The sequence below is a fragment of the Triticum aestivum genome, chromosome 2A (assembly GCF_018294505.1).
Source record: "Triticum aestivum cultivar Chinese Spring chromosome 2A, IWGSC CS RefSeq v2.1, whole genome shotgun sequence".
Classification (NCBI taxonomy): domain Eukaryota; kingdom Viridiplantae; phylum Streptophyta; class Magnoliopsida; order Poales; family Poaceae; genus Triticum; species Triticum aestivum.
The window spans coordinates 656,403,598-656,427,092 of NC_057797.1; the positions used below are offsets into that span (position 1 = coordinate 656,403,598).

The 23,495-nt window shown below is 43.0% G+C and overlaps 1 protein-coding gene across 1 annotated transcript; it reads right to left on the reverse strand.

Annotated features, from left to right (window-relative positions):
- Positions 1-12,594: 12,594 nt before the first annotated feature.
- Positions 12,595-17,639, reverse strand: LOC123190024 (putative RING-H2 finger protein ATL69). Its single transcript, XM_044602569.1, has 3 exons — positions 17,077-17,639; positions 14,837-14,931; positions 12,595-13,184 (listed from the first exon to the last, which is right to left on the reverse strand). The coding sequence occupies exons 1-3, from the start codon at positions 17,251-17,253 to the stop codon at positions 12,857-12,859; spliced, it is 600 nt and encodes a 199-aa protein (XP_044458504.1). The 5' UTR covers positions 17,254-17,639; the 3' UTR covers positions 12,595-12,856.
- Positions 17,640-23,495: the final 5,856 nt, after the last annotated feature.

The following is a 23,495-nucleotide window of genomic DNA, read 5'->3' on the forward strand; positions in this document are numbered from 1 at the left end:
AGCGTGCACCCTTGTCAGCCTCTCTTCCAGCGAACGGGCCAAGGCCCATGGTGAGGACGCGCCCAGCCCTCTCCTGTGCATGTTGGGCCAGCCAGATTCATCCTAGTGCACGTTTTTCCCCGTCTATGAATTTGTCTATTATCAAAGAACTGCAATTTTTTAGAAAACCCCTTAATGTTCATGCATATAATAACTTCAGAACCATGCATCGGTTTAAAATAAGTTATACATGAAACACAACTAGAATTTCATCTAGTTTCATAAGATCCAACTTTCATCCATGTTAAAATGTTTAAAATGATGTTTGCTTATAATTTGCCTTATTGCCATGTTAAATGCTTTAATTCATAACTAAGTAACCGTAGCTCCATTTTAAATAATCTTTATAGGGCTCCCATCTTTATATGTAAATGGGGTGGGAAAATGCCTAGTTTAACATGGTGCACTCTTCTTGCATGTCTAACAACTCTAAAATTGTGTACAGGGCAGAACAGTACCAACTTTAAAATATGCACATGGGGATTTTCTAGAATTGTTGTTTGTTGTTCCGGCCTCATTTAAACTTGTCTTGATAGGTAGTTTTCATATGCTTCACCTCTTGCCATGTTAATCAACATTTAATATTGTTGGGTACCTAAACGAGAGAGAACTAAATAAGTCATGTGGTGTTTCGTCAATATGCAACTCGTTGCATATTGAGCTACACTTAATTTGTAGTGTTGTTTGTTGCACTTTGCCATGCCATGCCTCATTAACCCGGAGATGCATCATACTTGGTTGTTCATCATGCCATGATTATGTGATGGTTGTTTACCATGGTGTTTGCTTCTTTCCGGGTTGCTTCTCGCGTTAGCTTTGGTTTCGTTCCGGAGTTGTGAGGATTCGTTCGACTACGTCCGTTTGTCTTCTTCATGGACTCGTTCTTCTTCCTTGCGGGATCTCAGGCAAGATGACCATACCCTCGAAATCACTTCTATCTTTGCTTGCTAGTTGTTCGCTCTATCGCTATGTCGCGCTACCTACCACTTGCTATATCATGCCTCCCATATTTCCATGTCAAGCCTCTAACCCACCTTCCTAGCAAATCGTTGTTTGGCTATGTTACCGCTTTTGCTCAGCCCCTCTTATAGCGTTGCTAGTTGCAGGTGAAGCTGAAGTTTGTTCCATGGTGGAACATGGATATGTTGGGATATCACAATACCTCTTATTTTAATTAATGCATCTATATACTTGGTAAAGGGTGGAACACTCGGCCGTATGCCTAGTGTTTTGTTCCACTCTTGCCGCCCTAGTTTCCGTCATACCGGTGTTATTTTTGCGTTCCTTACACGGTTGGGTGTTATGGGAACCCCTTGATAGTTTGCTTTGAATAAAACTCATCCAGCAAGGCCCAACCTTGGTTTTACATTTGCCTAACAACCTATTACCCTTCCCTTGGGTCGGCCAACCCGAGGGTCATCTTTATTTTAACCCCCCCCCCCCTGGCAAGTGCTTCTCTAAATGTTGGTCCGAACCGAGTAGACTGCGGGGGCCACCTTGGGGAAACTTGAGGTTTGGTTTTACTCGTAGGATGTCTCATCCGGTGTTGCCCTGAGAACGAGATATGTGCGACTCCTATCAGGATTGTCGGCACATCGGGTGGCTTCGCTGGTCTTGTTTTACCATTGTCGAAATGTCTTGTAACCGGGACTCCGAGACTGATCGGGTCTTCCCGAGAGAAGGAATATCCTTCATTGACCGTGAGAGCTTGTGATGGGCTAAGTTGGGACATCGCTGCAGGGTTTAAACTTTCGAGAGCCGTGTCCGCGGTTATGTGGCAGATGGGAATTTGTTAATATTCGGTTGTAGAGAACTTGACACTTAACTTAATTAAAATGCACCAACCGCGTGTGTAACCGTGATGGTCTCTTTTTGGCGGAGTCTGGGAAGTGAACACGGTTCTTGTGTTATGCTTGAACGTAAGTAGTTTCAGGATCACTTCTTGATCACTTCTAGCTTCTCGACCGTTGCGTTGCTTCTCTTCTCGCTCTTATTTGCGTATGTTAGCCACCATATATGCTTAGTGCTTGATGTAGCTCCACCTCATTACCTTCTTCTTCCCATAAGCTTAAATAGTCTTGATCTCACGGGTGTGAGATTGCTGAGTCCTCGTGACTCACAAATACTTCCAAACAGTTGCAGGTACCGATGATACCAGTGCAAGTGATGCAACCGAGCTCAAGTGGGAGCTCGATGAAGATCTTGGTCATTGTTTTGTGTCTTTTCCGGATGATCAGTAGTGGAGCCCAGTCGGGACGATCGTGGATCTAGCATTTGGGGTTGTCTTCGTTTATTTTGGTTCCGTAGTCGGACCTTGATTGTATTCTGGATGATGTATTTTTAACTTGTATTTGTGTGAAGTAGCGATTGTAAGCCAACTCTTTATCCCTTTCTTATTCAGTACATGGTATTGTGTGAAGATTACCCCTCTTGCGACAAACCTACCATGCGGCTATGCCTCTAAGTCGTGCCCCAACACGTGGGAGATATAGCCGCATTGTGGGTGTTACACGTTGAGCATGAACATTATATATGGATCTTGTTTGATGCGAGACGGTTATTCATTTAAATCATAGAATAATGATTGTTCTATTTATATAAGTAATATATTTTATGGTCACGCACCCTTGATGAGTGGTCTGTTTTTGTTGAATCTCGATCGTAGTGATACACATATTCATATTATTGATGCCAAAAGATGCAAAGTTAATAATTATAGTGCAACTTATTTGTGGCACTGCCGTTTAGGTCATATTGGTGTAAAGCACATGAAGAAACTCCATGTTGATGGGATTTTGGAATCACTTGATGCTTGCGAACCATGCCTCATGGGCAAGATGACTAAGACTCCGTTCTCCAGAACAATGGAGCGATCCATTGACTTATTGGAAATAATACATACTGATGTATGCGGTCCGATGAGTGTTGAGGCTCGCGGCGGGTATTATTATTTTCTGACCTTCACAAATGATTTGATCAGATATGGGCATATCTACTTAATGAAACACAAGTCTGAAACGTTTGAAAAGTTTAAAGAATTTCAATGGAAAATCATCGTAACAAGAAAATAAAGTTTCCATGATCTGATCGCGGAGGCGAATATTTGAGTTACGAGTTTGGTCTTCATTTGAAACAATGTGGAATAGTTTCGCAACGCACGCCACCTAGAACACCACAACATAATGGTGTGTCCGAATGTTGTAACCGTACTTTATTAGATATGGTGCGATCTATGATGTCTCTTACCGATTTACCGCTATCATTTTGGTGTTATGCTTTAGAGACGGATGCATTCACGTTAAATAGGGCACCATCTAAATCCGTTGAGACGACACCATATGAACGGTGGTTTAGCAAGAAACCTAAGCCATCGTTTCTGAAAGTTTGGGGTTGCGATGCTTATGTGAAAAAGCTTCGGCCTGATAAGCTTGAACCCAAATCGGAGAAGTGCGTATTCATAGGATACCCAAAAGAAACTGTTGGGTACACCTTCTATCACAAATCCCAAGGCAAGATATTTGTTGCTAAGAATGGATCCTTTCTAGAGAAGGAGTTTTTCTCGAAAGAAGTGAGTGGGAGGAATGTAGAACTTTATGAGGTAATTATACCTTCTCTCGAGTTTGAAAGTAGTTCACCACAGAAATCAGTTCCAGTGATGCCTACACCAATTAGTGAGGAAGTTAATGATGATGATCATGAAACTTCAGATCAAGTTACTACCGAACCTCGTAGGTCAACCAGAGTACGTTTCGCACCAGAGTGGTACGGTAATCCTGTTCTGGAAGTCATGTTACTACACCATGACGAACCTACGAACTATGAGGAAGCGATGATGAGCCCAGATTCTGCGAAATGGCTTGAGGCCATGAAATCTGAGATGGGATCCATCTATGAGAACAAAGGGTGGACTTTGGTTGACTTGCCCGATGATCGAGAAGCCATAGAAAATTAATGGATCTTCAAGAAGAAGACTGACGCTGATGGTAATGTTACTGTCTACAAAGCTCGACTTGTTGCAAAAGGTTTTCGACAAGTTCAAGGAGTTGACTACGATGAGACCTTGTCACCCGTTGCGATGCTTAAGTCTGTCCGAATCATGTTAGCAATTGCCGCATTTAATGATTATGAACTTTGGCAAATGGATGTCAAAACTGCATTCCTTAATGGATTTCTTAAAGAAGAGTTGTATATGATGCAACCAGAAGGTTTTATCGATCCTAAAGGTGCTAACAAAGTGTGCAAGCTTCAACGATCCATTTATGGACTGGTGCAAGCCTCTCGGAGTTGGAATATATGCTTTGATAGTGTGATCAAAGCATATGATTTTATATATACTTTTGGAGAAGCCTATATTTACAAGAAAGTGAGTGGGAGCTCTGTAGAATTTCTAATATTATATGTGGATGACATATTGTTGATTGGAAATGATATAGAATTTCTGGATAGCATAAAAGGATACTTGAATAAGAATTTTTCAATGAAAGACCTCAGTGAAGCTGCTTATATATTGGGCATGAAGATCTATAGAGATAGATCAAGACGCTAATTGGACTTTCACAAAGCACATACCTTGATAAAGTTTTGAAGAAGTTCAAAATGGATCAGTCAAAGAAAGGGTTATTGCCTGTCTTACAATGTGTCAAGTTGAGTCAGACTCAATGCCTGACCATTGCAGAAGATAGAGAGAAAATGAAAATCATTCCCTATGCCTCAGCCATAGGTTCTATCATGTATGCAATGATTTGTACCAGACCTGATGTGTGCCTTGCTATAAGTTTAGCAGGGAGGTACCAAAGTAATCAATGAGTGGATCACTGGACAGCGGCCAAGAACATCTTGAAATACCTGAAAAGGACTAAGGATATGTTTCTCGTTTATGGAGGTGACAAAGAGCTTGTCGTAAATGGTTACGTCGATGTTAGCTTTAACAGTGATCCGGATGACTCTAAGTCGCAAATCGGATACATATTTATATTGAATGGTGGAGCTATCAGTTGGTGTAGTTCCAAGCAGTGCGTCGTGGCGGGATCTACATGTGAAGTGGAGTACATAGTTGCTTCGGAAGCAGCAAATGAAGGAGTCTGGATGAAGGAGTTCATATCCGATCTAGGTGTAATACCCAGTGCATCGGGTCCAATGAAAATCTTTTGTGACAATACTTGAGCAATTGCCTTAGCGAAGGAATCCAGATTTCATAAGAGAACCAAATACATCAAGAGATGCTTCAACTCCATCCGTGATCAAGTCAAGGAGGGAGACATAGAGATCTGCAAAATACATACGGATCTGAATGTTGCAGACCCGTTGACTAAGCCTCTTCCATGAGCAAAACATGATCAGCACCAAGACTCCATGGGTGTTAGAATCATTATAATGTAATCTAGATTATTGACTCTAGTGCAAGTGGGAGACTGAAGGAAATATGCCCTAGAGGCAATAATAAAGTTATTATTTATATTTCCTTATATCATGATAAATGTTGTTATTCATGCTAGAATTGTATTAACCGGAAACTTGATACATGTGTGAATACATAGACAAAACAAAGTGTCCCTAGTATGCCTCTACTTGACTAGCTCGTTAATCAAAGATGGTTAAGTTTCCTGACCATAGACATGTGTTGTCATTTGATGAACGGGGTCACATCATTAGGAGAATGATGTGATGGACAAGACCCATCTGTTAGCTTAGCATAATGATCGTTAAGTTTTATTGCTATTGCTTTCTTCATGACTTATACATATTCCTTTGACTATGGGATTATGCAACTCCCGAATACCGGAGGAACACCTTGTGTGCTATCAAACGTCACAACGTAACTGGGTGATTATAAAGATGCTCTACAGGTGTGATGGTCTGGCTTATTAGGGATGATAGACTACTCATATCAATAAGGAATTCCTTCTTTTCCGGGAGCCCATTCGGACAAAACTCCAACGTTAAGCGTGCTCAGCTTGGAGTAGTGTCAAGATGGGTGACCAACCGGGAAGTTGCTCCCAGGTGCGCACGAGTGAGGACAAAGTGCGCAGAAAAGACTAGTATTGATCTGTGGGGCCAGTCTAGATCCCCGCCAGGAGTAACGACCACCGGCGGGTGTGTCCGGGGCGTTACAAGTTGGTATCAGAGCCGACCCTTGCGGTTACACAGATGGTTGTGGACAGGTGTGTGGTCATGTTGTTCATGACGTTTGTGACCCGTCATGGCACTCGACATGGCACATGTACCAGACTGGAAGCACAGACGTTTGTGCCAAGAGGGAACGTTCCTGTGGCCCGACGAGGACGTCGGTTCCTCTGAGTGGGGTGTATGTGATGGTATGGCTTATTAGGGATGATAGACTACTCATGTCAATAAGGAATTCCTTCTTTTCCGGGAGCCCATTCGGACAGAACTCCAAAATTAAGCGTGCTCAGCTTGGAGTAGTGTCAGGATGGGTGACCAACCGGGAAGTTGCTCCCGGGTGCGCACGAGTGAGGACAAAGTGCGCAGAAAAGACTAGTATTGATCTATGGGGCCAGTCTAGATCCCGCCAGGAGTAACGACCACCGGCGGGTGTGTCCGGGGCATTACAATAGGTGTCTCTAAAGGTGTTTGTTGGGTTGGCATAGATCGAGATTAGGATTTATCACTCCAAGTATCGGAGAGGTATCTCTGGGCCCTCTCGGTAATGCACATCATGATAAGCCTTGCAAGCAATGTGACTAATGAGTTAGTTGCGGGATGATGCATTACGGAACAAGTAAAGAGACTTGCCGGTAAGGAGATTGAACTAGGTATGAGGATACCGATGATCGAATATCGGGCAAGTAACATACCGATGACAAAGGGGATTACGTGTGTTGTTATTGCGGTTTGATCGATGAAGATCATCGTATAATATGTAGGAACCAATATGAGCATCCAGGTTCCGTTATTTGTTATTGACTGGAGATGTGTCTGGTCATGTCTACATAGTTCTTGAACCCGTAGGGTCCGCACGCTTAACATTCGATGACGATTTGTATTATGAGTTACATGTTTTGGTGACCGAAGATTGTTCGGAGTCCCGGATGAGATCATGGACATGACGAGGAGTCTCGAAATGGTCGAGAGGTAAAGATTGATATATTGGACGATGGTATTCGGACACCGGGATGGTTTCGGAGTGGTTCGGGTATTTTTCAGAGTACCGAGGGGTTACCGACCCCCCGAAAAGTAATGGGCCTACATGGGCCATAGTGGAGAGGGGAGGCAGCCCACAAGGGGTGGTCGCGTCCCCCTCCCATGGGGAGTCAGAATTGGACTAGGGGAGGGGGCGTGCCCCCCTTTCCTTCTCCTCTTCTCTCTCCTACCCCTTTCCCCCTCCGGAAGAAGGAAGGGGGAGGCCGAATTGGACATGGAGTCCAAGTCAGTTTCCTCCCCCTATAGGGCGCCCCATGGCCGGCCTCCTCCCTCTCCTCCTTTATATACGGGGGCAGGGGCACTCCAAAGCACATCAATTGTTCTCTTAGCCGTGTGCGGTGCCCCCCTCCACAGTTTACTCCTCCGGTCATAGCGTCGTAGTGCTTAGGCGAAGCCCTGCGTGGATCACATCACCATCACCGTCACCACGCCATCATGCTGACAAAACTCTCCCTTGACCCTCTGGTGGATCAAGAGTTCGAGGGACGTCATCGAGCTGAACGTGTGCTGAACTCGGAGGTGCCGTACGTTCGGTACTTGATCGGTTGGATCGCGAAGACGTTCGACTACATCAACCGCGTTAAAACTAACGCTTGTGCTTTCGGTCTATGAGGGTATGTCGACACACTCTGCCCCTCTCGTTGCTATGCATCTCCTAGATAGATCTTGTGTGATTGTAGGAATTTTTTTAAAATTGCATGCTACATTCCCCAATAGCTTACCTGTGATTTCTGGTTGTACCGGGGAGAGGAGCGGTTGTACCGCTGCAGTGTAAAATCTGCTATTATGGTTGGTTTTTAGGGTTTCCAATATAAAGGGGGTTTCTTCCTCCTACCCCCTTACCTCTTGCCTCTCTCTCTCCACCATTAATGCCCTTCAAGCTTTCTTGCCCGATCTCTCTCTCTAGCCACTCAAACTTGTTGATTTGCTAGGGATTGAAGGAGGGGACCTAGATCTACACTTCCACCAAAGGATATTTGATTCCCCATACTTTCTTGTGTAGATTTTGTTACTCTTGGGTGTTTGAGCACCCTAGACAGTTGAGGTCACTTCGGAGCCATATTCCATTGTGGTGAAGCTCCGTGGTATCGTTGGGAGCCTCCAATTAAGTTGTGGAGATTGCCCCAACCTTGTTTGTAAAGGTTCGGTCGCCGCCTCCAAGGGCACCACTAGTGGAATCATGACATCTCGCATTGTGTGAGGGCGTGAGGAGAATACGGTGGCCCTAGTGGCTTCTTGGGGAGCATTGTGCCTCCACACCGCTCCAACGGAGACGTACTTCCCCCAAAGGGAAGGAACTTCGGTAACACATTCTCGTCTCCACCGGCACCACTTGTGGTTATCTCTTCCCTTTACTTGGTGCAAGCTATTATTGTGTTGTACTTTGCTTGCACTTGTTGTTGTTGTTGTTTGCATCTTATAGGTTGTTCACATAGTTGCACATCTAGTCAACCTATTTGTTGTTAAACTTAATTTGTTAAGAAAAGCAATTGATAGTTGCCTATTCACCCCCTCCTCTAGTCAACCATATCAATCCTTTCACCATCAGTTTCAAAATATAAGTGGTATTAGTTTTTTAGGAAGTCGAATTTCTTTAACTCTGACCAAGTTCAGAGACAAAATATCGACATCCATAATATTAAACTAAATAAGTACGTAAATTCATTTCATGATGAATCTTAAAATACCGATTTGATATTATAGATTTTGATACATTTCTCTATAAATTTGATCAAAGGTAAAAGGTTTGACTTTTCAAAAAAGTAATATACCTTATATTTTAAAACAGGGTGAATTTTTTAAGAACCCCAACAACACCAACGGCACTGCAAAGCGCACCCAACACTTCTAGTCTAATACCAAAGCAGAATGGCTTCAAGATTTTTTATGAACTTAAAAGGCCAATTCTATCTATCCTTATGAACTGTGACAATCAGACAACCACTGTCAAAGTAACCAACTCAAAGGACAACATGTAATCCATAAATCATATAAGAAGAAGACTGAAATTTGTGAGACATCTAAGAAACTTCGAAGTGACAGCGTTGGATTACATCCAATTGGCTAAAAAACTGGCAGATCCATTCATAGAAGGGCTATTTGTGATACATAAAGTAGCGGGATAGATGGGTATAACACCCACATGAGCATCCATGATGGTAATCCAACCTATTTGATTGAAAATCCTGTAAAGTAGGACCTCGAATAACAAGCTACAGATTAACTAGAGAGTAACTTTACTACCCACTCCGTCGAAGATGCACCACTCTCACAACCTGTATGGTAGGTTGACTTTGTCTTAATGTATTCTGATGATTGTATAAGCAAGAAACTGTCCTACACTAATCTTTGGAAGAACACATCTATATGAGCTCGATTGTTAATCATAGTCTATGAAATAGGATGATCTTCAGTAAGATCATGAATAGACTAGGAGTGTGGCTAATATGCTCCACCCATGGGGTCAATCTTCAGCAACCTAGTACCAATAAGACAATTTGTAAAAGTTCTTTCTGTCAAACTGAAATTCAAGGCATACTCCATTTTTCAGTTGTGGAGTAGTGTAGCAATGTGCTTTAGGTGGCTGTTCAACTTAACTAGTCCCGAGTGAAAAATACTTGTTTAAAACGAAGGAAAACACAATGTGCCTTCGACATAAGGTGGGGATTATTGAATTATAGATGGGCTTTAGGCCCATATACAGATAATTCCTCGAAAATCTCAAAGGCACATGTGGCGTTTCATGACATGGTGAAAAATTTACGGAAAAACTAACGCACACACGTGCGGGTGTTTGCACATCGCCCACACGCCTCCATCATCACTCATTTTGTCACATATGAACAAATGACATCAGCAGAAATCTTTTTGATTTTTGGCTTAAAAATGTTTCATCTCCTAATTAGAAAAGCGAATTAAAAATCCGTTTTCACCATTAAATCCGTCTCGACGAGATCTTCAAAACTATACCCCATGTTGATATGTTTCAACGAATTTTTTTTTGCCCAAAAGTTGTCATGATGTTTACACTGTAGTTGCCATAGTGCTTAAACTAAAGTTGCCATGTTGCAATTTTAGTTTGTAGATCATGTCAATTTTAATTTTTTGATAATGGCAATTTCAGTACTTTCACCATGAAAATATTTTTTTGTATGAACCATGGCAATTTTAAGTGCATGTATCATGGCAATTTTAGTTTATGGTGCATGGTAAGTCTAGTTTCTTAATTTCACGTTTTATAATATGTCAAAATTTACTTTTAAATGTAGAAGAAAATAGCTGAAACATATCAGGGCAACTTCAGTGTAAACATCATGGCAATTCATGTGCAATAGACAAGGCAAATTTTAACCAAAAAAATTTGTCGAAATATATTGATATGAGATCTAGTTTCGAAGATCTCGTCGCGAGGGATTTAATGATGAAAACGGATCTTCAATCGAATTTTTCATTTAAGAGATAAAACATTTTAAAAACAGAAAATCCAAAAAGACTTTCATATGCATGCATGCGGTGACATGACGTAGTCTGTGTGTTATAGGGAGTGTGAGCGGGTTTAGCTCCCACCACACGTGTGGACGTTAGCGTTGTCCAAAATTTAGTATCACCCTAAAAGTGGAGAAGAGTTAAGACCAACATATAAGCGATTATGTTCCACGTCCTATTGAAGCATGAAGATAAGTGACACATTTGTGCTTCTCCTTCACCACCCGCCTCACCACGCTTGCCCGTCCAAGACTTCCTTTTTCGTGAACAGCCAAACTGAGACCTATATGGCATGTGCGGTTTATGTTTTTCCAGTTGAAATGAATAACTAATTGGTAATTAATTATGATCAACTATGGACATGTCACGAGCATCGTATCTGAGCCGTTCGGATCATGAGTTATTACAGACTCGGTTGTGGCCTAGCCATCACCGGAACAAATCGCATCTGCTCAACCTTCTCGAGCACAAGCTGGTGTTGCTTCTGGCTTACTCCCTCCCACGACCATGTGCACGGTTGTCCGGAGAGTAGGCCATCTTTTATGAGAGCATCTTTAATAGCATGTGTATATTTGGATGTCTATATATTCATATAGACAATGGTCTAAAAAGATTCCTTTATATACACGTCCAGTTTTGCATTAGAACGTCTATATACGGGGACCATGACAGGTGGACCGTCACTGAGGAGAGGAAGAAATCAGGACTACAGCTGAATTTAGACGATGCCTTCACAATGTCCATGCGTGAACATTGTCGAGGTCGATTTAGAGGATGTGTATATTTGGACGACTATATAGACAAGCTGTTGAACGCTTGTTTTGGGCTCATATCGTGAAAAACGAGTATAGACATCCATATAGATAAACTATTGGAGATGCTCTGAGCATGCGCCGGGAGAAGGGGCCATAAGGTATTTGAGAACGTCTCGATGCAACTGCTTGTTATTGTTCGGTTACACCCACTACTCGACTACTTCCTTAACCTCTTCACTGGCGGCATGGATGACAACACGGACACCACGAACAAGAAGGTTGGTTCTGCCTCTGCCGCCGCCGCACTGACATTTCCTGCATGAGAGTAGGATGTCTTTATTTGTTCATATGATAGGCGTACATACTATTGTCATAGATTTACATGTTCTGTGTCTACTTGCTCACATGATTAGCTATCAGTGTGATAGTAAGCACTATTATCATGATTTATTTATGGATTAAATTATTTAGAAAATTAACATATCCAACACACATGTATACGACATAGTGGTTATGCTAAGCCTCGATCAAACAAAATCAAAGTCATTACAGACCGAACTTACATAGCTAACATCACCAAATTGAAGCAATGGAAATCTCCAAACCCATTAACTTCGGCGTACACATTTCCACCATAGAAAAGTGCATCCTTTTTTTATCATTACCAATTTGCGTCTCACCAACATCGAGACATCGTGTCTATGAGCATGGTTTATGCTTGGTGCAAGGTGATCAACGGTTTCCTATTTTCACTAGAACATTGCTTTCTTATAACATAGTTTATCTTGTTTTCCATAATCTATGTGCATATCAAATACACATCCGAATTGTTTTTGTTACATGGTGGGTGCTTCTTGTGCCAGCATTATTACTTGAGAAGGTTTCACGGGCTTTTTCTGCTACCCAAAATGGACGGTAATTCGTAGACCTAAACCTCCCACACCAACCGATCAAACCAGGGCAATTCAGACATTTTTTTTTTGTAAATGTAAAAGCTACATCCAGTGGAAGATCCAAAGTTTAGCAAACTCAAAGTGAAATATGGGATCTGCCACCTAAGTCTGCCTACTTGCTACCACAGGCTTAATGAAAGGGGAACTGCACCTCTGCAGATTATTGCAAAGCTGCCAGACGAACTGCAAAGCTTCAGAAGTTCAGGAATTTACCTAACATCCAATATTTCTTTACCATTTTTATGATATACAGAGCACTAGAAAAGAACATTGAAAGTGTTTATGTGCCATAACACAATATGCTTACCTACAATGCGAAATGTACAACAAATGTTGACACATTACCTGCGACGAGATTGCATACAATGTCGATCCAATTAGGATGCTGCAACAATGCAGCGAGGCAGGAAACCTATTACATATTCCCGCTTTGTTCTCTTTCATAGCAATCTCATGATGTGCTTATTGGCGTATCTCAATAACCACTTCTACTGATGCTTGTGTGTCTGAACTATTCTGTTGACCTCTGTGAGAATGATGAACAGGGAGGAGCCAGTCAGGTGCTGGATTAACAGAGTTCTCAGTGCGGGGGCGCACTTGAGGATTGCTACATGAAGGTGCTATGGCAGCTTTGCCGCTAGGCAACTCTTTCAACGAGACCCGGCATATTGGGCAAGTAGTCTGCTTCTGCAACCATAAGTCTAAGCAGGTACGGTGAAAGTTATGTTGACATGTCGGAATGATTCTTAGAAGCTCTTTCTCAGTGTATTCACCTAGACATATGGAGCACCTGTCAAAGCAAAACAACCGATCAAACAAGGGCATAGTTGAACAACACCCTAGGTTCAATAAGTTGAATAAAGAGAAGAACTGTTAAGAAAGAACTCATGTCTTGTGAGCTTCTAAACATTGGGCTGAGTTTGAGCTTGGTTGAGTCTATGCAAACAAGTTTGGAGGGCAATAGACTTGCTTGTGTAAAAACTTCTTAGGCCCCACTTGGAATGGGTGTAAATTTATACACTTGTATTTATTTTACAGGTGTAAATTACTGGTCAACACTTGTTTTTTGCCTAGAACGAAAACGACGGGACGGGGTGTGTATTCTAAACCGGCGAGAAATGGAGCAGAAACGCAAACCCCAACATGGCCTTAACAGTTCAACAATTTCATTGCTCCCCAGAGTTCCTGCACGCCCATTTACAGAAAGTGCATGATGCACTGTATCAAAACTTAGGTTTGGAAAATTGCTGTAATCTAATACCTCAGTATTCCAATGCCTCACAATGAACACTTTAGATTTTAAAAACCGCAGTTTTTCTCAATTATGTGTGAAATAAGCCATGTCTCGTTGGTTAGGATTGACGTGCTGCAGCCTGCCAGCCGGGTTCAGTCCTTGGATCGAGAGTTCGTGTGTCATATCTTCACAGCAATACCTGTTCAGTGGTAAACAATGGGGCGTGTGTGTGCATAGGTATGGTGGTTTAAGCGGGGCGGGTGTGTTAGCGCTGGTACTTGTAATTCAAATAAAAATTAACCATGTGTGTAGTGTAGTACACAATAAAGTTATGTAGACTTGCAACATTTCAATATCAAATTCATTTCTGGTATCAAGAACCAAATACGATAAAAGACACTTCACTTGCACTGATTAATACAGTGGATGGTTCACTACTATTTTTCGTACCGCACAGTATGGACAATTTTGATATTAAAAGTCTGCAGGTTTACACAGAAACAAAGTTTTGTGGATCACACATGATTGGTATTTTTTTTAACAAGACATTATTTATTTTGCAAACAGAAGGCGTGGGAACCCCTGGGCAGGAAAACACATTCCTTCCTCGAAGGACTAAGCAAAAACAAACTGGCATTATGAACTTGCTCTAGCTAACAGCAAGATTTCAAATTATTTTGTACATTTGTTACTCAGCTATGGAAGTATTCTTTCAGCATAAAACATGTCCTTCATAGCAGATCTTTGACCTGCACCCCCAGAAATGCATACACATTTTGCAGATACTTTCTCATGCTTTGGTTAATGAAATTACCAGGTAAGCTTCAAAATGCTCGGGGAGGGGAGGGGGGCCATAGGAACTGGTATATTGAATTGATAACCATGGGGCTAGGGACTATATGACAACAAAGAAAAGAAAAGACTCTTGTGACTTTCTAAGAGTCTCAGCATATGCATATCAGCAGTAATGTGGTTTCAATAACTCGCACATAACTGTTTAGAAACTATTCTGGATACCCGTATTTACAATAAGGTGATACTGCAACAGGGTCTACCAATTTCCATGTGACAAGCTACTTGGCCCACTGTTTGGATATTCCCATGAATCCCAGTGGCCAGACATTTCAGAGGTGGATGAAATTATATACATTACAGCAGAAAACAGTAAAGTTGGGTAATTGTCGGTTAATACAGATAGTTGCACTTACTGGGCATCATCCTTTGAATATAAAGCCTCAGAGTACTTCATAATAGGAATTGCAGCAATAACCAAAGGTTCCAACCCACAATTAGCATCCTCTACCTGAAAAAGTACGGCACTAACTTAAGTACGAAAGATAGTGATATGACATCTGCATTGACTACATCGCCTTGATTGTTCAAACTTGCATGTGAATTAAAAAAGTATTTGTTGAACATACACTAACAAGTAACACTTTTAGATGTAACAGTAAAGGAAAAAAAAAGGTAGTCAACTATGCGTACATAACTATAAACATAACAGCTATCTTTTTTCGCGAATACGCTAAGGATGCGTATCTTTCCATTGATAGAAGGGGAGTTGTACAGATGAGGTTGTGACAACGCACTATGCCATCTACACAAGGAAGGCATGGAAGTGGCCGCCGAGCAAACAGATGGGGTTGCTCATCCCCTCTACATCCTACCCTAGTTCTCCGGGATTATGTTACTGATCGCGTTGGCGCCGGCCCTAGCCCAGAGGCGCGAAACATAACAGCGATCACTACATTAACTTTCAAAAGGAGACACCTTGTACAACTGGGAAGAGCAACTTCATAAGAAATGTTTGTTCACTTGACATTTGCGAAAATAAAATTCTATACCAAGGAACAGAGAATACTCCATGTGCACTTAGTTATCAAGTTTACTAGAGACGATACCCCGCGCATTGCTGCGGGAATTGGATGCAGCTATTTCTACGAAAATTGGCAGTATAAAACTTTAGTATTTGGATTGGTGATATGAGAATCGAAACTAAAGGACATATAATTTATTATGTTTGATCATTATATAGTTGTAAAATATTTATTGAATATGAGTAGCATGCAAGCTACATGTTAAGGTGGGTCTTTTCCCATGCATAGTGTCAGGGTGAGTTGGCATAGTTGCATGTTGAGAGAACTAAATTTAGTGGGGCGTGCATGGTGGCATGGTGAGTTGGCATAGTTGCATGTTAAGAAAATTGAGTTAGTGGGGAACTATTTAGGTATATAGGATTCAAAAAGGGAGATGCCCAAAATTTTAACCCTAAAGAAACGAGGCTGAACTGACGGGTATCATCAAAGAGCATTGTTGAATTTGTATCCAAGCTAGCAAATTATCCAATAGATTATAGCTTAAAGACATCATACAAAATCTGGGATTTCTGTAGTTCCTTTAGTGCTCCCACCCTTTGGTGTTTCAGTTTCTAGCTTATTAGTATTTCCTTGTGGGACTACAAAACGCATTGGTTTTAGACTGTGAATTAGAATGTGATATCTTCTTCCTTCTTAAAATGTGCAAGGAATAAGGATCATGTAACTGTTATTTATATTTGGACCAGGGAATATTGTTAAGTTGCAGGCTTCTAGTCATACACAGACTAACTTGAAGCAGAAACAAAGATACAAGCTACGTATTGAGCAACTATTATTGGGGTAAAATGTAACCTCATGAATCTAACTAGAGCTCATCGCCTAGTCATTTAAACCTATTTACTTCTTTAAATGTGTAGGGACTAAGGATGATTTAACTGTTATTTGAACTTGGACCAAGGAATATTGCTACGTTGCAGGCTTGTAGTTATACACAGACTAATTGAAAGCTGATACAGAGATACTGTAAGGTATGCGATCAAGAGACAATTATTGGGGAAAGTGTAACCCTAAGAATCTAACTAGAGCTCATGGCCTATCACTAAAACAGAGGCACACAAATACCAGTCTAAAATGGGAGAAGACCAAAGTTAGCGAAATACATATAAGCTAAAGCTTTTGAATCTCTATTTTCTAATATCTATTAAAGTGGTCGATTATCAGATATACTAATATTTAAGACTTGGTATCAGTGCAATAGCCAAAAAGTACAAATTTAGTAAAAGGACTAATTAGCAATTTTTTTTTGGCTTGAACAGGAAAGGCACTCCCATGTGCCCATGAACACAGATATAAAATAGTACTCCTAGAATCTTCCTATTTTCATCACTAATAACTATATAAAAACAAAACATATACACTTCAGTAATAGCCAAAAATAAAAGGCACTGCTCATGTGCCCGCGAACAAAGAAATTGAGTATCGAATCTTCCTATTTTCAGTAATTATAAAAACAAAACATAGACACTTCAGTTATGTACGCGCTGTGGCACTAGCAAATACGTAGTTCATAGCAGCAGAATATCGATCGTTGTGGAGGCAGAGGAGCCATAGTAGGAGGGTATGACACGCACCGGGCGTTCGAGATCTGCTGGGAAGTCAACGTCAAAGTCCACCGGCGATGGGGCGCCATCGTCCGCGTCCCGGGCGCGGCAGCAGATGAACCGCGCGCAGACGAACGCGACGAAGGCGGCGGTCATGCCGAAGCCGAGCGCCGCGCTGAGGAGATTCATCCCCGACCCGAACATCATCGCTGCCCCCTCGCGGCCTCGCCTCCCCTCGCCTCGCGCCAGCGACACCAGGTCTCCCGCGCCCACGACGACGAGGGAAATCCCTACCGCTCGAACAGGCGGCCGCCGCTGCGGCGAATCGCGAGAGCGGTGAGGTTGGGGCAGGGGGTGCCCATTGGTCGGCGGGTCCCGCCCGCGGAGGCCGGAGGGTGGGTGGCGATCACGGTTTGTGATTGGCGTGGTCGCTTGACGGCGACGGACCGGCTACGGTGCAACTGCAGCGGAAGGGGGGCGGAGCGGTGGCCTGCGGAGGCTGGAAGAGCTGGTTGGTTGGTGGGAAGGTCGGGTGGGGAACTGCGAGGTGGCGGAATGCCGCAGCTGCTTTTGCTGTATCTTCGTTCTGCCGGAACGACGTGGGACCTGCGCCCGAGCAGCAAGCTGAAGCTGAGCATGATCGATGATGATTGCGTACATGTCAACATTAAAAAAAAAGGAGAAAAACTTTCCATCTATATTCATCAAATATCAGCGCAGTATAAAGAACACAAGATGTAGAAAATTTACATTCATGTTTGTAGACCACATAGCAACGACTATAAAAGCAACTTCAATGAGGAGACCCAAACAAAGGGTGATTTTGTTCATTTTTTGTCCGTTTAGGTCGATCGCCCGCCCGACGTCCGCCCTGTTTTAGATATAGGTCGGCAACGCGCCGACCCATATGTGCCGGCTTGGCCGGCTGGCCGCCCTATTTTACATTGATGAATTGCATTCAAACATATTGTCAAATAACATAGTTTAAACTGAATAAAATAGTACAGTTTTACAAGCCGAATACAAATAAAAATGTTTCACATAGTTTTGCAAACGAATAAAAGAAGATACATCTATTGGTTGCCAATATGAGCCCACATATACTCAACCAAATCATTTTGCAGTTGCACGTGAGTTTTCCAATCACGCATGTCATGATGAAATTGGATGAACTGTTCAAATATTGCCGCTCCTCCATGCTCAGGCACAACATTCTCACCCTGAAACTAAAACCCTTGATCGTACAGACGTTCCGGTCGCTTGTCTTCTACGATCATATTATGCATGATCACACAAGCAGTCATCGCCTCCCACAGTTTCTGCGTGCTTCAAGTATTACTAGGATACCGAACGCCATCGAGATTGCAAAATACCAAAGGCACGCTCGACATCCTTTCTAGCACTCTCTTGCTCTTGGGCAAATCTTTTCCTCTTCTCTCCGACCGGGTTGGGTATTATCTTGACAATAGTGGTCCACTGAGGATAGATACCGTCACCCAGGTAGTATCATTTGTCGTAGTTGTGGCCGTTGACAGTAAAGTTCACCAGTGGGTTGTTGCCTTCTGTTGGAAATATGCCCTAAAGGCAATAATAAAATGGTTATTATTATATTTCCTTGTTCATGATAATTTTCTATTGTTCATGCTATAATTGTGTTATCCGGAAATCGTAATACATGTGTGAATACATAGACCATAACATGTCCCTAGTGAGCCTCTAGTTGACTAACTCGTTGATCAATAGATGGTTACGGTTTCCTGACCATGAACATTGGATGTTGTTGATAACGGGATCACATCATTGGGAGAATGATGTGATGGACAAGACCCAATCCTAAGCATAGCACAAGATCGTGTAGTTCGTCTGCTAAAGCTTTTCTAATGTCAAGTATCATTTCCTTAGACCATGAGATTGTGCAACTCCCGGATACCGTAGGAATGCTTTCGGTGTGCCAAACGTCACAACGTAACTAGGTGGCTATAAAGGCACACTACGGGTATCTCCGAAAGTGTCTGTTGAGTTGGCACGAATCGAGACTGGGATTTGTTACTTCGTGTGACGGAGAGGTATCTCTGGGCCCACTCGGTAAGACATCATCAAAATGAGCTCAATGTGATCAAGAAGTTGATCACGGGATGATGTGTTACGGAACGAGTAAAGAGACTTGCCGGTAACGAGATTGAACAAGGTATAGGGATACCGACGATCGAATCTCAGGCAAGTATCATACCGGTAGACAAAGGGAATTGAATACGGGATTGATCGAATCCCCGACATCGTGGTTCATCCGATGAGATCATCGTGGAACATGTGGGAGCCAACATGGGTATCCAGATCTCGCTGTTGGTTATTGGCCAGAGAGATGTCTCGGTCATGTCTGCATGATTTCCGAACCCGTAGGGTCTGCACACTTAAGGTTCGGTGACGCTATAGTTGTTATGGGAAATAGTATGCAGTTACCGAATGTTGTTCGGAGTCTCGGACGTCACGAGGAGTTATGGAATGGTCCAGAGGTGAAGATTTATATATGGGAAGTCATCATACGGTCACCGGAAGTGTTCGGAGGTTTATCAGTATTATACCGAGACCACCGAAGGGGTTCCGGGGGTCCACCTGCCCCGGAGGGCCCTATGGGATGTATGTGGAAGGGAACCAGCCCCTAAGTGGGCTGGGTGCCACCCCCTAGGGCCCATGCGCCTAGGGTTGGGGGACCCTAAAGGGGGCGCCCCCCTTGGCTTGGGGGGCAAGCCCCCTCCCCTTGCCCCCCCCCCCCCCTCTAGATCTCATCTAGAGGGGCCGGCCCCCTTCCCCCTTCACCGTATAAATAGAGGGGTGGGGGAGGGTAGCAACACCACTTCCAAGGCGCAGCCCTCCCTCTCCTAACACCTCATCCTCCTCCGTTGAGCTTGGCGAAGCCCTGCCGGAGAACTGCGAGCTCCACCACCACGCCGTCGTGCTGCCGGAGTTCTTCCCTAACTTCTCCTTCCCCCTTGCTGGATCAAGAAGGAGGAGACGTCCCCGGGCTGTACGTGTGTTGAACGCGGAGGCACCGTTGTTCGGTGCTTAGATCGGAATCAACCGCGATCTGAATCGCTGCGAGTACGACTCCTTCATCTGTGTTCTTGTAACTCTTCCGTTTTGCGATCTTCAAGGGTATGAAGATACACTCCCCTCTCTCTCGTTGCTAGTCTCTCCATAGATTGATCTTGGTGATGTGTAGAAAATTTTTAATTTCTGCAACGATCCCCAACAGTGGCATCATGAGCTAGGTCTATGCGTAGTTTCTATGCACGAGTAGAACACAAGTTGTTGTGGGCGTTGATTTTGTCAATTTACTTGCCGTTACTAGTCTTATCTTGATTCAGCGGCATTGTGGGATGAAGCGGCCCAGACCGACCTTACATGTACGCTTACGTGAGACAGGTTCCACCGACTGACATGCACTAGTTGCATAAGGTGGCTAGCGGGTGTCTGTCTCTCCCACTTTAGTCGGATCGGATTCGATGAAAAGGGTCCTTATGAAGGGTAAGTAGAAATTGGCATATCACGTTGTGGTTTTTGCGTAGGTAAGAAACGTTCTTGCTAGAAACTCATAGCAGCCACGTAAAAACATGTAACAACAATTAGAGGACGTCTAACTTGTTTTTGCAGGGTATGCTATGTGATGTGATATGGCCAAAAGAATATGATGAATGATATATGTGGTGTATGAGATTGATCATGTTCTTGTAATAGGAATCACGACTTGCATGCCGATGAGTATGACAACCGACAGGAGCCATAGGAGTTGTCTAAATTATTTATGACCTGCGTGTCACTGAAAATGCCTTGTAATTACTTTACTTTATTGCTAACCATAGTAGTAGAAGTAATAGTTGGCGAGAGAACTTCATGAAGACACGATGATGGAGATCATGATGATGAAGATCATGGTGTCATGCCGGTGACGATGATGATCATGGCGCCCCGAAGATGGAGATCAAAATGAGCAAAATGATATTGGCCATATCATGTCACTATTTGATTGCATGTGATGTTTATCATGTTTTACATCTTATTTGCTTAGAACGACGGTAGCATAAATAAGATGATCCCTCACAATAATTTCAAGAAAGTGTCCCCCCTAACTGTGCACCGTTGCTAAGGTCCGTTGTTCCGAAGTACCACGTGATGATCGGGTGTAAGCCAGATTTACACACGCAATACACTTAGGTTGACTTGACGAGCCTAGCATGTACAGACATGGCCTCGGAACATGGAAGATCGAAAGGTAGAACATGAGTCGTATAGAAGATACGATCAACATGAACATGTTCACCGATGATGACTAGTCCGTCTCACGTGATGATCGGACACGTTCTAGTTGACTCGGATCATGTATCACTTAGATGACTAGAGGGATGTCAATCTGAGTGGGAGTTCATTAAATAATTTGATTAGATGAACTTAATTATCATGAACATAGTCTAAAACTTTGCAATATGTCTTGTAGATCAAATGGCCCACGCTAATGTTGCCCTCAACTTCAACGTGTTCCTAGAGAAAACCAAGCTGAAAGACGATGACAGTAACTACACGGACTGGGTCTGTAACCTGAGGATTATCCTCATAGCTGCCAAGAAAGCATATGTCCTTGAAGCACCGCTAGGTGAAGCACCTGTTTTCCCAGCAACTCAAGACGTTATGAACGCATGGCAGTCGCGTAGTGATGATTACTCCCTGGTTCAGTGCAGCATGCTTTACAGTTTAGAACCGGGGCTCCAAAAGCGTTTTGAGCAGCACGGAGCATATGAGATGTTCCAAGAGCTGAAAATGGTTTTCCAAGCTCATGCCCGGGTCGAGAGCTATGAAGTCTCCAACAAGTTCTATAGTTGTAAGATGGAGGAGAATAGTTCTGTCAGCGAGCACATACTCAAAATGTCTGGGTTGCACAACCGCTTGTCTCAGCTGGGAGTTGATCTCCCGGATGACGCGGTCGTTGACAGAATCTTTCAGTCGCTCCCACCTAGCTACAAGAGCTTTGTGATGAATTTCAATATGCAGGGGATGGAGAAAACCATTCCTGAGGTATATTCAATGCTGAAATCAGCGAAGGTGGAGATCAAAAAGGAACATCAAGTGTTGATGGTCAATAAAACCACTAGTTTCAAGAAAAGCAAGGGTAGGAAGAACTTCAAGAAGGAAGGCAAGGGAGTTGCCGTGCCCGGTAAGCAAGCTGTCGGGAAGAAGCCAAAGCATGGACCCAAGCCTGAGACTGAGTTCTTTTACTGCAAGGGAAACGGTCACTGGAAGCGGAACTGCCCCAAGTACTTAGCGGATAAGAAGGCCGGCAATACCAAAGGTATATATGATATACATGTTATTGATGTGCACCTTACCAGCACTCGTAGTAGCTCCTGGGTATTTGATACTGGTGTGGTTGCTCATATTTGTAACTCAAAACAGGAGCTGCGGAATAAGCGGAGACTGGCGAAGGACGAAGTGACGATGCGCGTCGGGAATGGTTCCAAGGTCGATGTGATCGCCGTCGGCACGCTGCCTCTACATTTACCTACGGGATTAGTTTTAAACCTCAATAATTGTTATTTAGTGCTAGCTTTGAGCATGAACATTGTATTTGGATCTCGTTTAATGCGAGATGGCTACTCATTTAAATTCGAGAATAATGGTTGTTCCATTTATATGAGAGATATGTTTTATGGTCATGCCCCGCTGGTCAATGGTTTATTCTTGTTTAATCTCAAACGTGATGCTACACATGTTCATAGTGTGAATACCAAGAAGTGTAAGGTTGATAATGATAGTCCCACATACTTGTGGCACTGCCGCCTTGGTCACATTGGTGTCAAACGCATGAAGAAACTCCATGCAAATGGACTTTTGGAGTCTCTTGATTATGAATCATTGGACACGTGCGAGCCATGCCCCATGGGCAAAATGACCAAGACTCCGTTCTCCGGAACAATGGAGCAAGCAACCAACTTATTGGAAATCATACATACTGATGTGTGCGGTCCAATGAGCGTTGAGGCTCGCGGTGGCTATCGCTATGTTCCCACCCTCAATGATGACTTGAGTAGATATGGGTATGTCTACTTAATGAAACACAAGTCTGAGACCTTTGAAAAGTTCAAGGAATTTCAGAATGAGGTTGAGAATCAACATGAGGAAAATAAAGTTCTTACGATCAGATCGTGGGGGAGAATATTTGAGTCACGAATTTGGCACACACTTAAGGAAATGTGGAATTGTTTCACAACTCACGCCGCCTGGAACACCTCAGCGTAATGGTGTGTCTGAACGTCGTAATCGCACTCTATTAGATATGGTGCGATCTATGATGTCTCTTACCGATCTACCGCTATCATTTTGGGGTTATGCTTTAGAGACTGCCGCATTCACTTTAAATAGGGCTCCGTCGAAATCCGTTGAGACGACACCGTATGAAT